This window comes from Trematomus bernacchii, unplaced genomic scaffold (genome assembly GCF_902827165.1).
Source record: "Trematomus bernacchii unplaced genomic scaffold, fTreBer1.1, whole genome shotgun sequence".
Classification (NCBI taxonomy): domain Eukaryota; kingdom Metazoa; phylum Chordata; class Actinopteri; order Perciformes; family Nototheniidae; genus Trematomus; species Trematomus bernacchii.
The window spans coordinates 1165740-1191831 of NW_022987549.1; the positions used below are offsets into that span (position 1 = coordinate 1165740).

Consider the following 26092-nt stretch of genomic DNA (forward strand, 5'->3'; position numbering starts at 1 on the left):
GCAGTGTGTGTGTGCTCCACCTTGCGTCTACGAGGCGGCGGTTGTTGTTGGATCCGCGTTGTTGTTGACGATGAAGCCGAACACCTGGTTCAGAAGAGACGAGTAGTTCACCTTCTTCACTGCAGCTCCTCCAGCGTCAGACCTCACATTCAAACCAAACTGGGGAGAAAACGGGAAATGCAAGTCACTCTAAAAGTCACCAGAGATGGCAAAAGTACACACGTCCTTTACTCAAGTAGAAGTACAGATACTCGTATTTAAAAATACTCTGGTGAAAGTAGAAGTACTGACTAAACTTCTTTACTCAAGTCAAAGTAAAGAGGGCTTTGAAATGTACTTCAGTAAAAAGTACCCATAACTAGCAGCTGTTTTAAAGAGTACCTGACCTCCCTTTATATTAATAGAACAATAATGTCATTGTTAGCTAATGAATGTTTCCATGCTGAACAACGGCAACATGACAACGTTTTCATTGGTCCCTCTTCTTTAGAGAAGACCAGGAAATGATGGATACACGGATCGTGTTCAAATCAATAGGCACGCAATGACTCTAAATAATAATGATCACGCCACCAAACACACATTCAAACTAAAGGAACCAGCCTGTTTGGGAAATGTAAGAAGTAGAAAGTACAGGTATTTGTGTTCAACATGTAAGAAGTAGAAAGTACAGGTATTTGTGTTCAACATGTAAGAAGTAGAAAGTACAGGTATTTGTGTTCAAAATGTAAGAAGTAGAAAGTACAGGTATTTGTGTTCAACATGTAAGAAGTAGAAAGTACAGGTATTAGTGTTCAACATGTAAGAAGTAGAAAGTACAGGTATTTGTGTTCAACATGTAAGAAGTAGAAAGTACAGGTATTTGTGTTCAACATGTAAGAAGTAGAAAGTACAGGTATTTGGGTTCAAAATGTAAGAAGTAGAAAGTACAGGTATTTGTGTTCAACATGTAAGAAGTAGAAAGTACAGGTATTTGTGTTCAACATGTAAGAAGTAGAAAGTACAGGTATTTGGGTTCAAAATGTAAGAAGTAGAAAGTACAGGTATTTGTGTTCAACATGTAAGAAGTAGAAAGTACAGGTATTTGTGTTCAACATGTAAGAAGTAGAAAGTTCAGGTATTTGTGTTCAAAATGTAAGAAGTAGAAAGTACAGGTATTTGGGTTCAACATGTAAGAAGTAGAAAGTTCAGGTATTTGTGTTCAAAATGTAAGAAGTAGAAAGTACAGGTATTTGGGTTCAACATGTAAGAAGTAGAAAGTACAGGTATTTGTGTTCAACATGTAAGAAGTAGAAAGTACAGGTATTTGTGTTCAAAATGTAAGAAGTAGAAAGTACAGGTATTTGTGTTCAACATGTAAGAAGTAGAAAGTACAGGTATTTGGGTTCAACATGTAAGAAGTAGAAAGTACAGGTATTTGTGTTCAAAATGTAAGAAGTAGAAAGTACAGGTATTTGTGTTCAACATGTAAGAAGTAGAAAGTACAGGTATTTGTGTTCAACATGTAAGAAGTAGAAAGTACAGGTATTGGGTTCAACATGTAAGAAGTAGAAAGTACAGGTATTTGTGTTCAACATGTAAGAAGTAGAAAGTACAGGTATTTGTGTTCAACATGTAAGAAGTAGAAAGTACAGGTATTTGGGTTCAACATGTAAGAAGTAGAAAGTACAGGTATTTGTGTTCAAAATGTAAGAAGTAGAAAGTACAGGTATTTGTGTTCAAAATGTAAGAAGTAGAAAGTACAGGTATTTGGGTTCAACATGTAAGAAGTAGAAAGTACAGGTATTTGGGTTCAACATGTAAGAAGTAGAAAGTACAGGTATTTGTGTTCAACATGTAAGAATTAGAAAGTACAGGTATTTGTGTTCAACATGTAAGAAGTAGAAAGTACAGGTATTTGTGTTCAAAATGTAAGAAGTAGAAAGTACAGGTATTTGTGTTCAACATGTAAGAATTAGAAAGTACAGGTATTTGTGTTCAACATGTAAGAAGTAGAAAGTACAGGTATTTGTGTTCAAAATGTAAGAAGTAGAAAGTACAGGTATTTGTGTTCAACATGTAAGAAGTAGAAAGTACAGGTATTTGTGTTCAAAATGTAAGAAGTAGAAAGTACAGGTATTTGTGTTCAACATGTAAGAAGTAGAAAGTACAGGTATTTGTGTTCAACATGTAAGAAGTAGAAAGTACAGGTATTTGTGTTCAAAATGTAAGAAGTAGAAAGTACAGGTATTTGTGTTCAACATGTAAGAAGTAGAAAGTACAGGTATTTGTGTTCAAAATGTAAGAAGTAGAAAGTACAGGTATTTGTGTTCAACATGTAAGAAGTAGAAAGTACAGGTATTTGTGTTCAACATGTAAGAAGTAGAAAGTACAGGTATTTGTGTTAGAAATGTAAGAAGTCAAAGTAAAAAGTAGTGGAGTAAAGTACTGATACCAGAGAAATGTAAGTACAGTAACAAAGTATTTGTACTCCACTACTTCCCACCTCTGAAAGTCAATAACATTGAAATACTTTCAGTTATGAGTCTGCTTCATTTTACTTCACACAACCTTTAAAGCATCTTATGTTGTCAGGGTTTAACAAATGAGCGGAGTAAATAACACGGCTTTGCTAAACGCTTGAAATATTAGGGGTGTTCCTCCAGCTCCATTAGACTGATTAAACCTCATACGCAGAAACAAAATGACTTCCTTTCATCGTTAGAGGGCCGACGCAATTTCTCTAAAGTTGGCGTTTTTGAATCGGTACCAAGATTGTTAAATATACGAGAGAGGAATTTAAAAAAAAGGTCATCAGAAAAACCTGGCAATAAGAAACAGCATATGAATGCAAGAAAGAAGGAAATGGGAAATAGTCAATCTGGGGAGTTTTGTAAAGAGACAAAATACTTGTGACACTTTCAAAGATACACACATTTACAAACCCACACACACTCAGGAGAGCAGGCTTTTTTGGAAAGACCAAACAAGTAGGGAATAGTCAGCCTTTCGTTCTTAATATGAGACAAAATACTTGTGACACCTTCAAGGATGCAAAAGCTCAAATGGTCATTTTCAGTTTTTGGGGATTTTAGATTTTTATGTTACAGTTTTTTAAATTAAGAAAGGCAGAGTTATTATATAAAACTACTTGGGGTTGAGGGACGGGCGAGCAGCTGGGAACTGTGACAGATGAAAACAGAACATTTAATAAGCACTGTCACACACTCTCACACCTAAACACACACACTCAGGTAAGGAGGGTTTTTTTTTATCGGTCCCAAGATTGTTAAACATACTAGAAAGAGAGAAAGAAAAAGGACCTCAAATTGGCAAAACCAAATAGTATCTGGATGCAGGAAAGACCAAAACAAAGTAGGGAGTAATCAGTCTGGGTCCTTTTGTTCTTAAAGGTCACCTATCATGCTATTTCTAGGCAATAGCATAGGTCTCAGATATATACAAATATATAAAAAACATGTCTATGAAGTGGTTTGCTCAAAATACCAAACAGATCACCCATTCTAGCCATGCCTCATATCCCTCTATTTCACTTCCTGTTTCTAAAGTGATGATTTTGGGTATAAAGCTTTACAATGAAAATGTAGGGGGCTGAGCTCATGGGGGACCCGGCAGCTACCGTCTAAACTAAATACTGCCGTGATGAAACGCCATATCATGGATTATCAAGGATTATCTCTGAAACAGTATGGAGCTCAAAGGCTTTCTCTCTTGCCGGTTATACCACAAGGTGAGTTCCTTTTTATTTCCTGCTTCTTCACACACATGCTCTCCAGTACAGGTTAGCTCTGAGTGTTAGCGATGCTAATGTAAACACCGACCATATTACGTCCAAAACAGTCGGGCATTGTTTCTGATAGCAACGTTTCTGATAGGCCCGTGGGTCCACATTTCAGATATTACGTCATATCGGACGCAAATCTGGATCAGCTCCGTTGTTCCCCCGTTTTTAGAGATTTGGGTACGGAGGAAAAGAGAGAGGGTTTTATTTTCTGACGCTGCGTGAGTTCCCCGACACACGGGGGACACATGTTGATGTAGAGAAGACATCACAAAGTGAATTTTGCATGATAGGTCCCCTTTAATATAAGACAAAATACTGGTGACACCTTTAAACATGCAAAGAATCAGTGGTGATTTTCAGTGGTGGGGGGTTCAACTAAGAGTTGTTCAAATAAATAAAAGGCTGAGCCGTTGAGCAACTACTTTGGGGTGAGGGACCACAGAGCAGTGGATGTTCTAGATAAATGTTCCGGGGGGTTGTGCCGGGGCCAGTTATTTAATGAAAGGGGAACATTTAATGCGGAACACAGGAGACTAAGACACTGTTCAAGATTTCTACTTTTTTTTTTTTGTTCAGTATGAAGTCAAAGCCCACAAAAAAACACATAAAAAAGCATGTTGGTGTTTTTTGTAGGACTAGAATGTGTGTGAATGACTATGATTAATAACTTACATTATTGATAACTGGCATACACACACCCAAACAAACCCAAACACACACTCAGGTAAGCAGGCCTTTTTGTATTAGTTCCAAGATTGTTAGATATACTAGAAAGGAAGAAAGAAAGAAAGACGTCATAAGAAAAATGACAATACTCATTACTAATACTTTTGTTCTTGCTATGAGACAAAATACGTTTGACACCTTCAAAGACACACAAGATCTAGTAATGCTTTCATGTTTCAGGGGGGTTCACCTTGGAGTCTTTTAAGAAAAGCAGAATCATTGAGCGGAGAATAAGTGACTACTTAGTCCGAGGCAAAGAACAGATGGAAGTCGTGACAGAAGAAAACGGAGAATTAGGAAAGCACTGCGTCTGCATACACACACACACACTTGCACACACACTCACACACACACACACACACACACACACTCAGGTTAAGTCCACTCTCATTCTGCTTCCCTTTGTTGTCGTGCCATGGTGTGTAATCTCTGCTGCTCACCTGTTTCTGCTTAGACTTGGCTGTGGCAGAGCATGCTAAATCAGAATTACATCTGACCACCTCTGTGTGTGTGTGTGTGTGTGTGTGTGTGTGCGTGCGTGCGTGCGTGCGTGCGTGCGTGCGTGCGTGCGTGCGTGCGTGCGTGCGTGCGTGCGTGCGTGCGTGCGTGCGTGCGTGCGTGTGAATGTTCTTCTCTCCTTTAAGTCAAGCTAAATAACGTGTCCTCTTGTCCTCTTGTCCTTTAGACCACTTCTTCCCCACTCACTTGATTCTGCTTTTGCCTCACTTGTGGATTTTACAATTCTCTGCACACACATCGTCCTAAAGTTCATCTCTCTTACCTTTAAGATGTCGTCGGGCATCACTCGGGGGGCGGCGTTCTCTACCCAGTCGATGCCAGTCAGGAAGGCATGGAAGTCAATCTGGTCCCCGTCTGCAAACCTGATTAAAAAACAGGAATTTAGAAACTGACCTCATCTCACTTGATTTAAACTGGAGCTATTTTTGCTTCCTAGGCAGGTTTATTTATAGTTCAATTCAAAGTGCTTTACAAAAATGAAAGACATTAAGAGCGTTAAGAAACATATTATAAAATGGCATTTCAAAAACACTCATTTAAAAGCAAAGATAATAAAACATGAATAACACGGTACATGAATAAAAGTTACAGGCATCATTTTTTTTTGTCAAACGGCTGCTTTAGAGATTTTCCCAGCTCGCCAAGAGAGATTTCTGGGCAAAGACCTGAGCGATACTTCACACTGAGTGGATGAATTATTCAAAAGGACCGTGGATCTGTGTGATGAGCAGAGGTGGGAAGTAGTGGAGTACAAATACTTAGTTACTGTACTTAAGTACATTTTTCTGGTATCAGTACTTTACTCCACTATTTATTTTCCTGACCACTTTGACTTCTTACATGTTGAACACAAATACCTGAACTTTCTACTTCTCACATTTCTAACACAAATACCTGTACTTTCTACTTCTCACATTTCTAACACAAATACCTGTACTTTCTACTTCTTACATGTTGAACACAAATACCTGTACTTTCTACTTCTTACATGTTGAACACAAATACCTGAACTTTCTACTTCTCACATTTCTAACACAAATACCTGTACTTTCTACTTCTCACATTTCTAACACAAATACCTGTACTTTCTACTTCTTACATGTTGAACACAAATACCTGTACTTTCTACTTCTTACATGTTGAACACAAATACCTGAACTTTCTACTTCTCACATTTCTAACACAAATACCTGTACTTTCTACTTCTCACATTTCTAACACAAATACCTGTACTTTCTACTTCTTACATGTTGAACACAAATACCTGTACTTTCTACTTCTCACATTTCTAACACAAATACCTGTACTTTCTACTTCTTACATGTTGAACCCAAATACCTGTACTTTCTACTTCTTACATGTTGAACACAAATACCTGTACTTTCTACTTCTTACATGTTGAACCCAAATACCTGTACTTTCTACTTCTTACATGTTGAACACAAATACCTGTACTTTCTACTTCTTACATGTTGAACACAAATACCTGAACTTTCTACTTCTTACATGTTGAACACAAATACCTGTACTTTCTATTTCTCACATGTTGAACCCAAATACCTGAACTTTCTACTTCTTACATGTTGAACCCAAATACCTGTACTTTCTACTTCTTACATGTTGAACCCAAATACCTGTACTTTCTACTTCTTACATGTTGAACACAAATACCTGTACTTTCTACTTCTTACATGTTGAACACAAATACCTGTACTTTCTACTTCTTACATGTTGAACTCAAATACCTGTACTTTCTACTTCTTACATGTTGAACACAAATACCTGTACTTTCTACTTCTCACATGTTGAACCCAAATACCTGTACTTTCTACTTCTTACATGTTGAACACAAATACCTGTACTTTCTACTTCTTACATTTCCCAAACAGGCTGGTTCCTTTAGTTTGAATGTGTGTTTGGTGGCGTGATCATTATTATTTAGAGTCATTGCGTGCCTATTGATTTGAACACGATCCGTGTATCCATCATTTCCTGGTCTTCTCTAAAGAAGAGGGACCAATGAAAACGTTGTCATGTTGCCGTTGTTCAGCATGGAAACATTCATTAGCTAACAATGACATTATTGTTCTATTAATATAAAGGGAGGTCAGGTACTCTTTAAAACAGCTGCTAGTTATGGGTACTTTTTACTGAAGTACATTTCAAAGCCTCTTTACTTTTACTTGAGTAAAGAACTTTAGTCAGTACTTCTACTTTCACCAGAGTATTTTTAAACACGATTATCTGTACTTCTACTTGAGTAAAGGTAGGATGTGTGTACTTTTGCCCTCCCTGGTGATGAGTGTCTCTTACTTGCTGAGCAGAGCTGTGAGCAGGCTCTCTGGCAGGGGGAGATGAGAGGCTTTACAGATGCTCCTCACCTCTTTGCTGGAGAGACGGCCCGTCCTGCAGAAATACAGAGAAACAGAGACATGGGTATCAGGTGGGAAGAAAAAGCCAAGATTTGAGACTGTGATTATTTGAATAATGCTTAAAGAAAATACTCTCTCTCCTTAGAGGGTAGAATCGACATTTACTGAAAATAATCCACACTTAGTGATATTTTTATAAAACCACTGGAGGTGTTACAGAAAGCTTTAAACTATTATTATTCTAGGACCAGATTTAGGGAAAAAAGCCATTACTCATGAACACTTCCTATTCCATTTCAAATGATTTTTTAACCAGGCAATAGGGTTTAGTTTGAGTTTTTTAAAAAGGATATCGGTTTGTTTGATCCTCATTACACGGCTGAGTTTAATACTCCATTATAATTGGTCAATTTAAACATTTAGCGGTGTAATAAATAAAGTTTATTTTGTATTATTATATTATTCAGGATCTCCTAACCTGAGATCAAAATGGATGGAGTTAGAAAAGTTTGTACTTGCTTCTGTAATACCAATCTCATTGCTGCCAGTGCTGATTCAGTCACATCATATTTTTTAGCCATATGTGTGTGTGTGTGTGTGTGTGTGTGTGTGTGTGTGTGTGTGTGTGTGTGTGTGTGTGTATGTGTGTGTGTGTGTGTGTGTGTGTGTGTTTCTCTCCAAGACTACAGCTGTTTTCCACAGTGATATCATTCTCGTCATGCCATCTTCATCGCAGAGATGTTGATGAGCTGACACTAACTGACACACACACACACACACACACACCCCCACACAACACACACACACACACACACACACAACACACACACCCCACCACACACACACACACACACACCACACACACACACACACACACACACACACACACACACACACACACACACACACACACACACACACACACACACACACACACACACACACACAGCTAACCTGTCCCATGTTACAGCTCTACTATAAACTGAGGGGTGTTTCATGTAGTGTGACACCCAGCATGTGTGTGTCCTCTGGCCTGAGAGACAGCGAGCGTGTGCGTGTCCTCTGGCCTGAGAGACAGCAAGCATGTGTGTGTCCTCTGGCCTGAGAGACAGCGAGCGTGTGCGTGTCCTCTGGCCTGAGAGACAGCAAGCGTGTGTGTGTCCTCTGGCCTGAGAGACAGCGAGCGTGTGTGTGTCCTCTGGCCTGAGAGACAGCGTGTGTGTGTGTGTCCTCTGGCCTGAGAGCCACCGAGCATGTGTGTGTCCTCTGGCCTGAGAGCCACCGAGCATGTGTGTGTCCTCTGGCCTGAGAGACAGCGTGTGTGTGTGTGTGTGTGAGTCCTCAGAGTCTTCAGGCTCCATCTGGTTCCAATGCTGCTCTCTCTCTCTCTCTCCTGCTGGAACTAATCGCTGCTCTGAGATATGGGGCCCGAAACGGCACGATTGATGTCTTGTTGTGACGCTGCCGCCGTGTGTGTTTCTGTGTTTTTATGCTGCGTCTCAAGGAGGGCCTCGGAGCCAAATGACTTCTCAAGCTATTTCCGAGGATGGAATAAAATAATTTTGGATTTGTTTTGGTGTAAGGTAATCAGAAAACTCTGCTGTGTGTAATTCAGTCTTCATACCGTCTAGATGTCGACATATTATCCTGTGTTTTTAAGAGTTGGTTTGTGCAAATAGTCAAGTTTAATAAAGTGAACATTGTAATCAAACAGTAAATAGGACGGTCAGACCTCACTTTCCCTGTCTCAACCACAAATATGTCTTCTCTCTTAGTGTTTTAAAAAAAAATCACAAACCATCCCTAGGGTAGCTGATGCAAACGATGCTTGAGCTTCTTCAAAAGTTTCTTCAACTAGGAAATAATCTCACAAAAGAAATCAAATTGTAGTCTTTGTAAATAGACTACAGTGTGTGTGTGTGTGTGTGTGTGTGTGTGTGTGTGTGTGTGTGTGTGTGTGTGTGTGTGTGTGTGTGTGTGTGTGTGTGTGTGTGTGTGTGTGTGTGTGTGTGTGTGCGTGCGTGCGTGCGTGTGTGTGTGTGTGTACTTGTGCCAGTCGCAGTGTAGGAAGTTTCTGGCCATGTGGGGCAGATCTTCAAACTGCTTCTTCCTCAGGATGTCCTGGGCCACGGCCAGCATCAGACCCACGTCGGCCTCCTGCTGCTCGCTCTGTGAGAAACACCGGGCCAGAACCAGAACCTCGTGATCCGACAGAACGCAGTCCAGACCCGACATCAGGCCCCTGTGGAGCATACAGACACATTAGTGAAATAACACACAAAAACTAACAAGATATTCAAAGGTTTCACAGTCCTAAGTCTGTGCTTCTTTTTGCAACTTTTCTTGTAATATTTACATCATTGGAACTGGACTGGTCATTCTCTGAAATCAATTATGTCTCTAGCTAAGCTCCCTGGAGCATATTTGATGTGTTCTTCCTGACAAATATATTTGATGATAACATCAGGTGGATTGAAGCGCATTGACACCAGTGACAATCAGTATAATAACAAATAACAGAGTTTGGTGCCGTTAAACTAACATGGCATTATGGGAATTGTTGTTCTCCTCATCTCCAGCCAACAGTCTGGATGTATAAAACCAATAAATACAGCTTAAATTGAATATAATATCTGTGTTTCTCCATTGCACACAGGCAGAGAGCGACAAGCTAATGGCTAACGATTGCTTAGCTTGTTTTTATGATAACTTAAGATCCAGACATTCGATGACTTAAATCTTTCATCCAGTTGAATTTGAGTTACTGGTCGAACTCAGTAAACTCTGATGCTCCATGTCTATCCACATATATGTGTATATACAGTATATATATAGAATATTGCAGTGCTGTACCTGAACGACTCATAGGGGATGAAGCCGGTTTTGCTGGGGTCGCTGAGCGCCAGGAACTTCCTGATCTCGCTCCGTTTCTCCTCCCCGATGGACCGCAGTTTACTCAGGATGTTTCCCACGTTGGCTTTGGGGAACTTCAGCCGATGACAGAGAGAAAAATCAACCGTTATGTAACACCAGAGAATGAAAGGCCTGCTCCAAAGAACACCACTGCTTGAAACCCAACATAAACCTTAGTAAAAACGACAATAGGGAATACTCCTCTGTACCTCCTCAGCATGTTTCTCCATGTAGTTGAGGGTGTACTCATCAGCGTCCAGGAGTTTGAAGGGCTTGTCGTTGAGGACGAGGGTCGCTCCCACGTACAGATCCTGAGGAGTGAAGTACTCGGACGGCTGGCTCTTGAACAGCTGCTGGCCCGGCTTCTTTACCCGGCCTCGCTCCAGGAACTTACCACCAAGCACACCTGAGGGGATGCATGATGGTTAATGTTGGGAAAATACTGAATGTACTCTTCCAATATGAGAGTCCACATGATAACAAAGGTATCCCAACTGTGTACATGACAGGATGTACGATTAGCTAGAAGAGCATCAGGACTGTTTGAGGCATATGATAGCTATGTGATTAACATGATGATTCAGCCTCTATGGAGATAGACATATGACAAGCATGATCATTTCTGACGTCAGAATTTTGAGAAAAAGTCAGAATTTTGAGAAAAAGTCAGAATTTTGAGAAAAAGTCAGAATTTTGATGAAAAGTCAGAATTTTTAGATTTTGAGAAAAACTCAGTATTTTGTAAATGACAGGAGGATGTATGATTACCTAGAAGAACCGGTATTCCTCCATCTTGTGACTGTGTAACTCCCTCTCTTGTATATCAGCATGTGAAGGACACTGTTCAGGAACTAGTTGTACCAAATGCTCTGTATGTGATGACTACTTCTATTCTTGAGATTTTGAGGAAAAGTCAGAATTTCGAGGAAAAGTCAGAATTTTGAGGAAAAGTCAGAATTTTGAGGAAAAAGTCAGAAATTTGGAGAAAAAGTCAGAAATTTGACAAAAAAGTCAGAATTTTGAGGAAAAGTCAGAATTTCGAGGAAAAGTCAGAATTTTGACGAAAAGTCAGAATTTTGACGAAAAGTCAGAATTTTGAGGAAAAGTCAGAATTTTGAGATTTCGAGAAAAAGTCAGAATTTTCAGATTTCGAGAAAAAGTCAGAATTTTGTACATGACAGGAGGTATGATTACTTAGAAGAACCGGTATTCCTCCATCTTGTGACTGTGTAACTCCCTCTCTTGTATATCAGCATGTGAAGGACACTGTTCAGGAACTAGTTGATGCTCTGTATGTGATGACTACTTCCATTCTGGAGAGGATCACAGATACATGGATCCTGAGATTGAAGCTCAAGCCGGTGACGAGTGATATGTTTCTAACAATCATGCTGCTAAACTGTTCAATTTAATTTGAATTGAAATTGAAATTAAAGCACTATTGATACTGTTGTTTTATTGACTGGAGCTTATTTTGGAGCCATGTTAAATACTGCTTGAATCCATGGCGTACAATTCATCTTGTATGGTAAAAGATATTGTCAAATACTCTATCACGGCAAAAAAAAGTAGATTTTAAGGCTCGTTCACACCGGACGTGATGCGATTTTTCGGTGCGTCACGATTACATGTAAAGTCAATGCAAAGACGCAGATAGACGTGAATTCGCTAAATCGTAAAAATAGATTTTTACTAACATTGTTATCCCAAAAACAAATTGTCTTTTTTCTTTTTTGTGTCGTTTAGTAATGTAATTCTAATGGAATACTTTTTTTTGGTATCCGGACTGAACGTCATCTTTGTTATCTGATTTTTGGAATTGGAAAGTGAGTCTGACAAACCTAATGTTTTGGGAGCTCTAGATTTATCCAATGAATTGGAGGAGCTCTGGTCCATGTATGTCTTTACCTGAGTTCTTCTGAGCGTGCTCAAACACACTGATGGAATCGTCGCTGAGGTAGAAGGAGATGACGAACACTCGCTCTCTGTCCACTGGATCGCTGGTCACCGTCTTGGCACGGAAATTCAGAATATTGCTTTCTAAGCCACATCTAGGGGATCATATGGAGAGCAGAGTCAGACACAAACATCTCAGCGTGTAATTTGATTGCGACTGTGTGACAATAACAAATAACAGAGATGCAAGGGATTACGGGAGTTGTTGTCTTTATAGCCATTGCAAACAGTCTGCATGTATAAAACCAGTGAAAACAGTGAAAAAGGTAGCTTAAATTTAATTTAAAAATCTGTGTTTCTCCATTGCACACAGGCATAGGGCTACGAGCTAATGGCTAACGATTGGTTAGCTTATTTTTATGATAACTTAAGATCCAGACATCCGATGACTTAAATCCTTCATCCAGTTGAATTTGAGTTACTGCCACAACTCATCCCAGTAGACTCTGATGCTCCACTTATATCCACATATATATATATATATATATATATATATATACAATACGATAATACTTTAATGGTCAGATCAAGTCTGAAATTTGACTTGCATCACAGCAGCTACATGTGTAACATCAACAGACAATATAAAGACACAATACATGAAAAACAAACAACAAACATTTAACAAAACAGCACAATCACTGAGAGAAAACATGCTCAAATATATATAATATATATATATAGAATATTGTGTGACTGTGTGACTGAGCAACTCGTCCAACCTGTCTTTGTCCATGAACTTGCGGAAGTCTTTCTGCGGGGGTTTGGGCAGCAGACCCTGGCAGGAGCTCAGCGAGTCCTCCTCCGATCCGAAGCCGTTGTAGGGGGGCACCAGGCGGGGGGGCTTCGGGGCCACGGGGCCTTTGTACTGCAGCGGGGTGAACTCCTCTGAAGGGGAGGAGGAGACAAGAAGAACAAGAGTTTGGTAAAGGTCTCCTATTACCAAAGTTGTTAGGCATTATATTACAGGTCTCAGATATATTAAAAAAGCATGTTTATGAAGTGTTTTGTTCAAAATACCAAACAGGTCAGCGATTCTAGCCTCATCCCCCTCTATTTCAGCCCTGTTACTAAAGTGATGATTCTGGGTCTGAGAGAGATGAGAGCTCATGCAGGAGAATTCTACCGGCAGAAACTCAGCTAAATGCTGCCGTTGATTCAATGCCATAGTATGTTCCAAACTACATCAAGGATTATTTCTGAAACAGTATGGAGCTTGAATGCTTTTTCTCTCTCAGGTGAGTTTTTTTTAATTTCCTCCTTCTTCACACATGCTCTCTCCAGTACAGGTTAGCTCTGAGTGTTAGCCATGCTAATGTAAACACAGACCATATTACGTCCAAAACACGTCGTGCATTGTTTCTGATAGCGACGTTTCTGATTGGCCCGTGGGTGTAAAGCCCGCCCACATTTTAGTAATGTCGTCATGACGCAGCAAATCTGGATCAGCTCCGTTGTTCCCCCGTTTTTAGAGATGTGGGTATGGAGGAAAAGAGAGAGGGTTTTTGTTTTCTAACACTTTGTGAGTCTCCTGACCGGGGACACATGTTGATGAAGAAAAGACATCACAAAGTGCATTTTGCATGATAGGAGACCTTTAAAAGATGATAACCTGAAATACTCTAAATGTGTGTGTGTGTCTGCCCCAGGACAACTTAAGGTAAAATTAAACACACAAGAAGTCATACACAAACATCTAATACAAATACATGTAACCACTACAGTGCAACAAAACAGGAAGATTAAATGTGGACTCACGATCTCTAGCATCGAAAGCGATATTGGTAAATGATTTAATATCAGATAATAAGATTGATTTATGTTGTCTCACTGAAACCTGGCTGAGACATGAAGAATATGTCCAGTCATATACAGGCACAAGCCGAGGAGGTGGAGTTGCAGCCATCTTTGACTCGAGTCTACTGAGTGTGTGAGAGAAAACTCCCTCCTTTGCACACCATTTACATGCACTAAAACATACACAACACACTAGATTCTTGAGAGGATCATAAATACATGGATCCTGAGATTGAAGCTCAAGCCGGTGACGAGTGATTATTAACATTTTTAAGTATTCAGAAAAAGTCATCATTTTGAAAAAAGTCAGAAATTTGAAAAAAGTCAGAATTTTGAGAAGTAGTCAGAATTTTGAGATTTTGAGAAAAAGTCAGAATTTTGAGAAAAAGTCAGAATTTTGAGAAATAGTCAGAATTTTGAGAAAACGTCAGAATCTTGAGAAAAAGTCAGAATTTTGAGAAAAATTCAGCATTTTGAGAAAAATTCAGGATTTCGAGAAAAATTCAGGGTTTTGAGACTTTGAGAAAAACTCAGTATTTTGTACATGACAGGATGTATGATTACCTAGAAGAACCAGTATTCCTCCATCTTGTGACTGTGTAACTCCCTCTCTTGTATATCAGCATGTGAAGGACACTGTTCAGGAACTAGTTAATGCTCTGTATTGTTTTTCACTACAGGAGAGGGAAACCCCCCAAAAGCAGAGTAGGGCCTCTTTAAGGTTGATCATTTTCTCTACTTTATGAATTCCCTGTAACCATATCATTTCCTTAAAATGCAAATGAATATAAACAAGAAGAAACAGACCCAGGAGGTTAGTAGGAATGATCCGAGGGTCTCGACCCCGAGGTGACCTCTGGCTGCTCTCGGTCAGAAAGACCCTCCATCACTGTGCCTGCTTTAATGCTGTGACGAATGCAGCGAGCCCCAGAAACAGATCCAAGAGCAGCTTGGGTTTCTCCCAGAGATGACAAAAGTACACACATCCTTTACTCGAGTAGAAGTACACACATCCTTTACTCAAGTAGAAGTACACACATCCTTTACTCAAGTAGAAGTACACACATCCTTTACTCAAGTAGAAGTACAGATACTCGTGTTTAAAATACTCTGGTGAAAGTAGAAGTACTGACTAAACTTCTTTACTCAAAGTAAAAGTAAAGTATGGGCTTTGAAATGTACTTCAGTAAAAAGTACCCATAACTAGCAGCTGTTTTAAAGAGTACCTGACCTCCCTTTATATAATAGAACAATAATGTCATTGTTAGCTAATGAATGTTTCCATGCTGAACAACGGCAACATGACAACGTTTTCATTGGTCCCTCTTCTTTAGAGAAGACCAGGAAATGATGGATACACGGATCGTGTTCAAATCATAGGCACGCAATGACTCTAAAGAATAATGATCACGCCACCAAACACACATTCAAACTAAAGGAACCAGCCTGTTTTGGAAATGTGAGAAGTAAGTAAGGTATTTGTGTTCGATCTGTAAGAAGTAGAAAGTACAGGTATTTGTGTTCAACATGTAAGAAGTAGAAAGTACAGGTATTTGTGTTCAACATGTAAGAAGTAGAAAGTACAGGTATTTGTGTTCAACATGTAAGAAGTAGAAGTACAGGTATTTTGTGTTCAACATGTAAGAAAGTAGAAAGTACAGGTATTTGTGTTCAAAATGTAGAAGTAGAGAGTACAGGTATTTGTGTTCAAATGTAAGAAGTAAGAAGTACAGGTATTGTGTTTTCAAAATGTAAGAAAGTAGAAAGTACAGGTATTTGTGTTCAAAAATGTAAGAAGTAGAAGTACAGGTATTTGTGTTCAAAATGTAAGAAGTAGAAAGTACAGGTATTTGGGTTCAAAATGTAAGAAGTAGAAAGTACAGGATTTGTGTTCAACATGTAAGAAGTAGAAAGTACAGGTATTTGTGTTCAAAATGTAGGAAGTAGAAAGTACAGGTATTTTGTGTTCAACATGTAAGAAGTAGAAAAGTACAGGTATTTGAGTTCAACATGTAAGAAGTAGAAAGTACAGGTATTTGTGTTCAAAATGTAAGAAGTAGAGAGTACAGGTATTGTGTTCAAAATGTAAGAAGTAGAAAGTACACGGTATTTGTGTTCAAAATGTAAGAAGTAGAAAGTACAGGTATTGTGTTCAAAATGTAAGAAGTAGAAGTACAGGTATTTGGGTTCAAAGAAGTAGAAAGTACAGGTATTTGGGTTCAACATGTAAGAAGTAGAAAGTACAGGTATTTGTGTTCAAATGTAAGAAGTAGAAAGTACAGGTATTTGTGTTCAACATGTAAGAAGTAGAAAGTACAGGTATTTGTGTTCAACATGTAAGAAGTAGAAAGTACAGGTATTTGTGTTCAACATGTAAGAAGTAGAAAGTACAGGTATTTGTGTTCAACATGTAAGAAGTAGAAAGTACAGGTATTTGGGTTCAACATGTAAGAAGTAGAAAGTACAGGTATTTGTGTTCAACATGTAAGAAGTAGAAAGTACAGGTATTTGTGTTCAAAATGTAAGAAGTAGAAAGTACAGGTATTTGTGTTCAACATGTAAGAAGTAAAAAGTCGTCAGAAAAATAAGTAGTGGAGTAAAGTACTGATACCAGAAAAATGTACTTAACTACAGTAACGAAGTATTTGTACTCCACTACTCCCCAACTCTGTAATTGCTTCTTACATGTTTATCCTCCGACCATGGAGTGAAACAGAACATTATATTATAGGCTAATAAAGGAAAGGCAGGTTTATGTACACACAGCAACAATGAATTAATGCAAAAGGAAGCCAATATTAAAGGACATTTAAACACAATAAAGCCAGAGCCAAGAGAATAGAAAAGAAAAATCTTAAATATAATAAGGCAGGTAAAAAATTGAGTAAAACATATTTTGTGTATTGATTTGTATCAAAAGGAGAAGGTAGTAAACAAAAAATAACCCTGATCCTTTTTTAGTAAATAAAATTATTCACATAAAAGGATAGATTGATCTGTGCAAGAAGAGTTTATGTGGAAAAACTAGTTTTTACAAGAATAAAACATGCACTTACACCGGCTTTTACATTTCCAATTGCAGTGTTACATTTTAGCTAGTCATAAACTTAAAAACAGTGATTTAATCCTCGATTCTCAGTCTCTAATGTCTGCAATGTGTGTAGGAAGGTAACAGCTCATCCTGGTGTTTGCTCTTACTGCCCCCTAGTGTCCATATTTATGTACTGCAGGCATAAGCAAGAATATTAAAGGTCCCCTATTACACTGTTTTTCATTAATATATCACAGGTCTCAGATATATACAGAACCTGTCTCTGATTGGCTGAAACACCAAACAGATCATTGCAGCATCCCATAATCCCCTCTGTTTCAGCTCTGTTACTAAAGTGCTGATTCTGTGTCTGTTACTTTAAATGCTAATGAGCTGCTGCTGGCCACGACCCTCTGAGAGATGATTGGTTTAAAGAAACACAATGGTGCTCTAGGAGGAGATTCAGGTGATAAGGTGGGGGGGGGGGGGTTACCTTGGTTGGTGATTGGCTAATGTATCTCAAGTAACAGTAGTTGTATTTACCTATGCCGTATTTGGAGCGGTAGTGCTCTTTGGTGAAGTCGTCACAGTCGGTGATGATCACCCTCCTTCCCCACACGTTCACTTCCCCCCCCCACCCTCAGATCACTGTCCACATAGTAGTCATCCTGCACAGCTCCAGTCTGCAAGAGAGAAGTGAGAGAGGGCAGGGTGAGAGGACAGAAAGAACACCTCTGGAAGTTAACCTGTTAAACCTTTTAGCTAATCTTACATGGATTTACATTTTGCAACGTTTAGATATCAATGAACCGGGGGGCTATTTCTTAACCGGAAAAGGGCCCTCCCCAAACTTCAAGTTGTCACTCAGTTAGAGGCACCCTATTTAAGATATCCTTATAAGCTATAGCATCTATATTGATATTAAGACATTTGAATTGGACCTCAATTTGACCCTGAAGTAAGCATTTCCCCCACCACCGCTAAGCTAAAGGCGGCTAATGTTAGGCCATAAACTAAAGGAACTACAGCACGGTCACATGACTTCACGTCTCCACCGCTAAGCTAAAGGAGGCTAATGTTGGGCTATAAAGGAACTACAGCACGGTCACATGACTTCACGTCACCACAGCTAAGCTAAAGGCGGCTAATGTTGGGCTATAAAGGAACTACAGCACGGTCACATGACTTCACGTCTCCACCGCTAAGCTAAAGGAGGCTAATGTTGGGCTATAAAGGAACTACAGCACGGTCACATGACTTCACGTCACCACCGCTAAGCTAAAGGTGGCTAACGTTAACTGCTTTGTTGTCATATATCAGGTCATACTTTGAGGCTGTCCAGTAGGTAGCGTTTTCCCTGATTGTTGGAGTCGAACACGTTGAGCACTGTGCGGTCCGTCATCTGTCCCGGCTGCTTCATCATGGCTGAATGCTGAAACAAACAACCACAGCCAGAAACTCATTTTACAAGATATTCACAGAACTCTGCATGCAAATATAAAAACACACTTCTGGAGAGAGAGATAGAGAGAGAGCAAAAGATAGGTAGGTAGAAAGAGAAACAGAGAGTAAGAGAGTACAGCAACAGAGTAGAGAAGTGCTGAGGTGATTTCCCATCGGTGGATTCTGGTCAACCTTTAGAGCTGACATTTAATAAAAAAGGCATCAGAACAAACACAATTACTGGAGTGAAAACACACACACACACACACACGCACACACGCATGCACACATGCGCGCGCGCACACACACACCCACACCACACACACACCCACACACACACACACACACACCCACCCACACACACACACACACACACACACACACACACACACACACACACACACACACACACACACACACACACACATGATTGAGGCCTGGCTGTCTTTCAAGATGAATTAGGCTTGAGTCAGTAACTGGAGGAGAAAGGCAGGCTGCTTGAGGGAGACTGGAAGCTACAGCCTGTCAGACTGAATGAGGAGGGATGCTTTGGAGAAAGATGCAAAAAAGGCACCCAACCAGAAGAGAGGCACCGCAAGCCTTTAGATTAGTAATACACATTTAAAATTAAATGTAATAAATGCACAAGCTGGGAAACACATTTTGCAACACATCATGTGAGGGCAGTGGCGGCGTCTCTGTGTTTCATTCAAGCAAGGAAATGGACAATCGGGCTCGATATATGGTTAGATATAGCAGTAGGCGATCGATGTCCATAGATGAGAGTAACATCTACGTCACTTTACGGCCCCGCCCACTTTTGGGGGAAACAACGCTGTAATTTGAATGGCGATCGAGCCTGAAGCCACAGAGCTCCTTTGTTCTTAGAGGAAGTACAGAAACACTGAACTCTGGATTTGTTTTAATGTTTGAGGAGCAATAAACGACACAGCAGCTTTTTGGCATGATACAACTATTACTTTCCGCCTCGCGCATGAGAGTAACAGCCGGCGAAATGACGGCCTCGCCTACTGATTTTAATGTAACCATATATCGAGCCCGCTCGTCGATTTTCAATGATGTAATGTAATTGTTTGCCTGACTGGCCATCGTAATCGGGCTCTTTGAAGATCAGAAAATCCACGGTTTTCTTAAATTTCTGATCTGATTGGCAAAAACTTCAGAATTTGTATTGACCGCCATTCAAATGACAGCTTTGTTTTCCCCCAAAAGTGGGCGGGGCCGTAATTTTCGCCCGGAAGTGACGCAGGTGTTACTCTCATGTATATTTAGCAGAAGTTCCCATAACCTGTGTTTGTTCTAATGTCTTCCTCCTCTCAGAGACACACTCCTTGAACAAATGCGTTACCAGTTATATTTTCCACAGGTATATTTTTTTACTTTTTAATGCTATGTTATTTCTATTTGCGCCGAGGGAATTGTAGTTTTTTATGATGTGTTGACTACAGACGTCACAATTAAGTGGCCTTTCTTATAAAAACAAAATACTGGCTCTAACACATTGCCAAACATTTTCCGAATTGGGATCAATAAAGTACTTCTTCTTATCTTATCTTATCTTATGGTGTTTGTCAAAGTCAACTTTATTGTCAATCTCAAAATATGTTTGTACACACAGAAAGATCGAAATACTGTTTCCCACAGTCCGGAGGTATAAAAAAAACTCACACGTTAAAATGCAAGAACACTCAATAATTTACAAAAAACCCCACAAAATAACCGTTAACTTCAAGTAAGCCTTGCAGTGCCTCACCCTGGGTAGTTTGCTGCGGTGGAGGAACTTTGCGGGGTTATCCCTGCCGGAGTTGGGGGTGATTGTCTCCAGGATCTCCACGGTGTCGTCGGACAGGTAGTAGTGCAGGATGAGTTGGTGGGGGTCTCCGAACACGCTCTCAGAGTCGTCCCAGAAGCAGCTGAAGCGCAGGACTTCACGGTCGTGGTCCAGGAACTGCTTCAGAGTGTCTCGCCTCTCGTACGGCCGCAGGGGCGTCATACTCTTTTCAATCTGGACGAAAGGAACCATGTGACATGAGATGAACCAACACATGTATTTTGTCAATTGTGTAACTTTTTTTTATTATTATTTTTGTATCTTTAATACTTTTTTATGCATGCTTCTTAGGTAACATTTTTTATTTGATTTGATGTAATTAGATTTATTTCGAATGTGTAAAACAATAATACAAAAATCTAACATGAGAATTATTATACAATACAAAATTAAGCAATTTCAAATTGATATACAAAAATATTACTGATTCTAAATTATATATAAACAAACGATCTACTTAATTACACATCCGAAAAGGGGTGGGAAGAATTTTACACTTATTTAATCCCACCCCTTCTCCCAAAAACTAAATTATTCACATATCAATATATATTTTTGTTTTCTTTCCCTCCGGTATCACTGTGGACGTTTTTGTCCATATGGTCATTTTTCACGTTTCATTTTGCAATAACTTTGGTTGTTTTGGTGCAAATGGCCTGATTTTTACAAGGCTATTTTCATGATCTATTTTAGAAAATAACTGCCTTTTTGTGCATGTTTTTCATAGAAAACGCAAATTCATGTTTTCAAACTGGCAGTTAAAGGGTTAAAATCCTGAAAATAATTTAATATTTAGTATTTTTGATCAGGACTGAAGTTGATTGAAAGATTTAACCCCAAAAAGTTAAAAAAAATATGAATCTGTTATCATTTTATAGCTATTTTTGGAAGTGGACATTTTTGTCCCGAATGACTAATGTGTGAGTTTTTTGTTTAATCTGATTTTGTGCAAAAATTAATAATGCAAAAAAATAAATGTTGTTGCTAATCTTTGACATATCCAAGACTGTTATATATAAAAAAAAAAAGAGCCAGTCCCCAGATATGTATTATATGGAAAATAACTACTTTTCTCTGTTTTTATCATGAAAAACAACAGCGGTTTCATGTATTCAAAATGGCATTTAAAGGGTTAAAATCCTGAAAATGATTACATTTTTAGTATTTTTGATTAGGGCTGAAGTTGCTTTAAAGATTGAACCCAAAAAAGTTGAGAAAAAAACCTTTTAATATAATGTTTTTATCAAAGTCTTTTGCAGTGGACATTTTTGTCCCGAATGACTAATTTGCGTAGTCCAATCGAATGATACCGGAGGGTTAAAGAAATACATTTGTTTTTGAAAAACAAACAAACGAACAAATTAAGCTGTCTTTGGCTCTTTTCTGCTGTAACAATGTAAATGTCCCCTCTGTGGGACGGATAAAGGTATTCTGATTCTGATGTGTGTCCTTGGGCCAGACACTCCACCCCAAATTGCTCTTGTGGGTATTGTCCACAGTATTCATGTATTAAAGGTGGGGTAGGTAATTTTGGAGAAACCAGCTCGAGATCGCTAGAATTTGAAAATACACATCCGGAAGAAATCTGCCACTTCCTTACAGAGCCCCTCCTCCAACACACACGAACGCGCACATGACCAATGAGGGCACGAGATAAGTTTGTGCACAGATGGAAGGCTGACAGGCAGGTAGGCCTACCCCACCTTTAATATCTAATAATAATAATACATTGGATTTGTATAGTCTTTTCCTAGTGCTCAAATACGCTTTACATAAAATCAGAAAGTGAAACAGGACAAAGAAAGCAAAAAACATAAACAGTCGCCCTAATCCAAGTGCGAGTAAAGCAGGGTGGGGTTGTTGATCAGAGTTTGAAAGCTAGAGTGAATAAGTGAGTTTTGAGAGATTTTTGAATATATTCATATATATATCATGAAAAGCACTTTGAGCACTCGGAAAAGCGCTAAAATAAATGCAATTAATTATTATTATTATTATTATTAAATCGTTGTAGTTGTGTCCCTGATCAGATATGTGTTCTAAATCATTATTTGGAAATAGCCTTAACGGAGGGGAAATGTGCGTAGTTACAGCAGGAAAAAGAGCCACAGATAGCTTAATGTTACATATGTTAAATATGTGACATGCATTACAAAAAAATGAAGTTATGATATAATAAAAAATATAATAAAAAATAAAAAGTTACATAATTAAAAAAAAAAAATACACATCCTGTAACAGTTCTTAGGATTTAGCAGCCAGGTATATATTACAGTTATTAATGGCATCTATATATATTGCACATCTAGCACATCTAGCACATATTGCACATAGGTGGTTGGTATTTAACAGCAGCAAGTTACACAATTTACAAAATACAAAATACACACCTTGTAACAGTTCTAAGGATTTAGCAGCCAGGTTTATATTACAGTTATTAACGGCATTTATATATTGCACATATTGCACATAGTTTGTTGGTATTTAGCAGCAAGGGGTGATATCGTCTGTGTTGTGGTGTGTGTAGGGGGGGGGGGGTCAACTAGGGGCTGTGCTGGTTGTATAGTCTGATCGCTGCAGGAAGGAAAGACCTGCGGTATCTCTCCGTGAGACAGCGGGGGTGCAGCAGCCTATCGCTGAAGGAGCTGCACAGTGAGGACAGGGTGATGGGTTAGGGGTCAAAGGCCATGGTGAACAGGTGAGTTTGTAGGTTAGGTGTAGTACTTAATTGTGTCATTGTTGTTTTTATGAGAAAATGAAGCATTTAAAAAAAAAAAAAAGCTATGAGTGTGACACCCACCTTATCCAGCAGGCGGCTGTGCGGGTCATCAGGTGCAGTGGCGGGGTTATTCAGGATCACCCCCAGTTTAGTGAGGAAGTTCCTGGTGAAGGAGTCACAGTTGGTCACAGTGAAAGTGCGTGCGTACAGCACCATCTGTTGGTTCAGGTTCAAATGGAAAATGTTGTAGAACTGGTCATCATCTGGGGGGGGGCAGGGGGACACGCTGCCGACGGATCAAGGTTCCTGTCGCGAGGAAAACACAACACGGAACGGATGAGGGTGTTGCACTTTACTTGTTCATGTGATGTTTTGTTGTTTTGTTTCTTTCCGTTAACTGTCAAGTGGGAACTAAGTATTTTTTTGTAAGTTTTTGTGTTTCTCTTATTTTCCTACGATACTGTTATGATGGGCTGCGAATACGAAAATATGAAGGACAGACCATCTATTTCTATGTATTTATTTATTTTTGAAAAAGGGGCAGGTGATATAAAAATAAATAATAAAATCTCCCTGCTCCTTTTCGGGTATGGTGTGTTTATAGAGACATGTTTTGTAAATAATTGTTAAACATTCAAATTCAATCATACCATGAACGAAACAAATACAAATGAAATGAAATATTAAATTACTCATCATATCTTAGTGACGTGTGCACTTTGGGTAATGAATCATTGAGTCAGAGTCTAAGTCTAATATGCATCCAAATGAACATGAAAATACATTCACAAGATATTCCCACCATGAGGGATGCCACTGTTCTTGTTCTCCGGCTCCACCACCTGCATGGTGTCGTCCTCCAGGAAGAAGAAGATCTTAAACTTCCTGATTCTGTACTTCTCATCTTGGGCCTGGGTCTCAGCTTCCTTACAGAACGCTTCAAAACATAAAGCCTGGTGGGGTAAAGGGCATTTTATATGGCATTCATCAAATCATGGCTGTTAGCCTGTTAGCCAGATAGATAGATAGATAGATAGAAGATAGATAGAGAGAGAGAGAGAGAGAGAGAGAGAGAGAGAGAGAGAGAGAGAGAGAGAGAGAGAGAGAGGATGGATGGATGGATGGATGGATGGATGGATGGATGGATGGATGGATGGATGGATGGATGGATGGATGGATGGATGGATGGATGGATGGATGGATGGATGGATGGATGGATGGATGGATGGATGGATGGATGGATGGATGGATGATGGATGGATGGATAGATAGATAGATAGATAGATAGATAGATAGATATCCCTTCACCTGTTTGTCAAAGGCCACCCATGCAGGTAGATCGCTGCCCTCTCCTTTGGGGTAGACAGAAAACTTTGGTTTGATCTCCTGGCCGAGTAACAGCTCTCCTCCGATGCCCGGCTTCTCGGTTCCCATCAGCAAAGGGACTCCGTTGGAATAATCAAAATGTTGGGATTTGTGGAACCTGTCCTTCCCCAGCTGCTGACAGAAAGAAGAACATGTGTCAAGAATGATCACTTCCTATGAAAAAAGGTGAGTAACATGGGCATATAAGGTATGTAATTAATACATCAAATCATTAATTAATGTATTCTGTTTCACTGGCACTCACCCAACCCTATATCAATAGCAACACAGCTTAATTAAAGTGCACTTAATGGAAGATATCATCAAAACTCAATGTAAAGACGGACATGTTGTTAAACTAATATAGTTAGTTATTAAAGATAACCAATTTGACAGGTGCTGCACCGATTGAATTGTGACTTTTAACAAAACTAACATGTTTGTTTAGGATTTAAGATCTTGTACTTGAGTAAAAGTAGAAGTACTCAGATCTTGTACTTGAGTAAAAGTATTAGTACCAGAGTGTAGGAATACTCCATTTAGGAGTTGATTATAATTCACATCATTAATCCAAATCTGTAAAGTAACTACAGGTATTAAATACATGTAGTGTAGTAAAAGTAAAAAATGTACCTCTGAATTGTAGTGGAGTAAAAGTACACCATTTACCTCTGAACTGTAGTGTAGTAGAAGTACACAGTAGCATATAATGGAAATACTCAAGTAAAGTACAAGTACCTCAAAATTGTACTTAAGTAAATGTACTTAGCTACTTTAAACCACTGCATAAGTAGGCATGAACATGTTATTAATACAATAATTGCGTTGTATCAGCTATTAACCTTCAAACATTAAGGCAGCTTGTTTAATTTCTTAATGGCTATACACATTTAACTAACTAACTAACTAACTAACTGACTAACTAACTGACTAACTGACACACAACACTAGTTAGCTCAGGAGCTAGCATGCTACCTAGCTTGCATTAGGTTAATTACACTTAGCTAGCTTCTAAATATGCTGTGAATCTAATAAAGTGAATAAAGCTAACCCCAGCTAAAGTAAACACCCGTTAATTATGTTATATTACCTGTCTATTTCGGGAATTCCCGGGTAGAAACGGTAATGCCATGGCGGTATTTTGTAAAACCGTCTGATTATCTGCCGTTCATTTAAAAAACAAACCGTTTGTTATGGTTGCCATGGAAGCGTTCTGTTTGGGAGCGTCTCCTAGCAACGTTTAGGCCGGCAAACTATTGTTGATTATTGTTTTTATTTTATTTTTTACAACAATGAGGTTTAACCATAGACTGTATATATAAAGGGTTTAACAAAGGAAACAATAACAGAGACTTTGTACACACCAGGGCACAACTACGGGTCAAATATTAGCATGTTTTAGTACAAGCTAAAATGTAACGTTGTCTCAAAAATACACAGAAAACTATTAAAATACTAAAATACTTTACATTATATTTCCTTTCATTAACATTTTGTATCCAAAGCGACCAACTAGTGCAATAAACCACGAATCCTAAAAGTATTAAACAGGTAACATACATTATTCTCTACTCTGTTGCTGTACTATAAATTATATTATTTGTCAAGGTGAAGA

The 26092-nt window shown here is 39.0% G+C and overlaps 1 protein-coding gene across 1 annotated transcript; it reads right to left on the reverse strand.

Moving 5' to 3' along the window:
• Nucleotides 1-25658, reverse strand: efhc2 (EF-hand domain (C-terminal) containing 2). Its single transcript, XM_034123681.1, is given in 17 exon segments — nucleotides 1-159; nucleotides 5292-5391; nucleotides 7343-7435; nucleotides 9449-9643; nucleotides 10255-10388; nucleotides 10524-10720; nucleotides 12223-12365; nucleotides 12993-13158; nucleotides 17642-17732; nucleotides 17734-17781; nucleotides 18426-18530; nucleotides 20316-20567; nucleotides 23194-23373; nucleotides 23375-23418; nucleotides 23915-24065; nucleotides 24421-24609; nucleotides 25568-25658. Coding segments are annotated over 17 exon segments (2262 nt in total). The 5' UTR covers nucleotides 25610-25658; the 3' UTR covers nucleotides 1-27.
• Nucleotides 25659-26092: the final 434 nt, after the last annotated feature.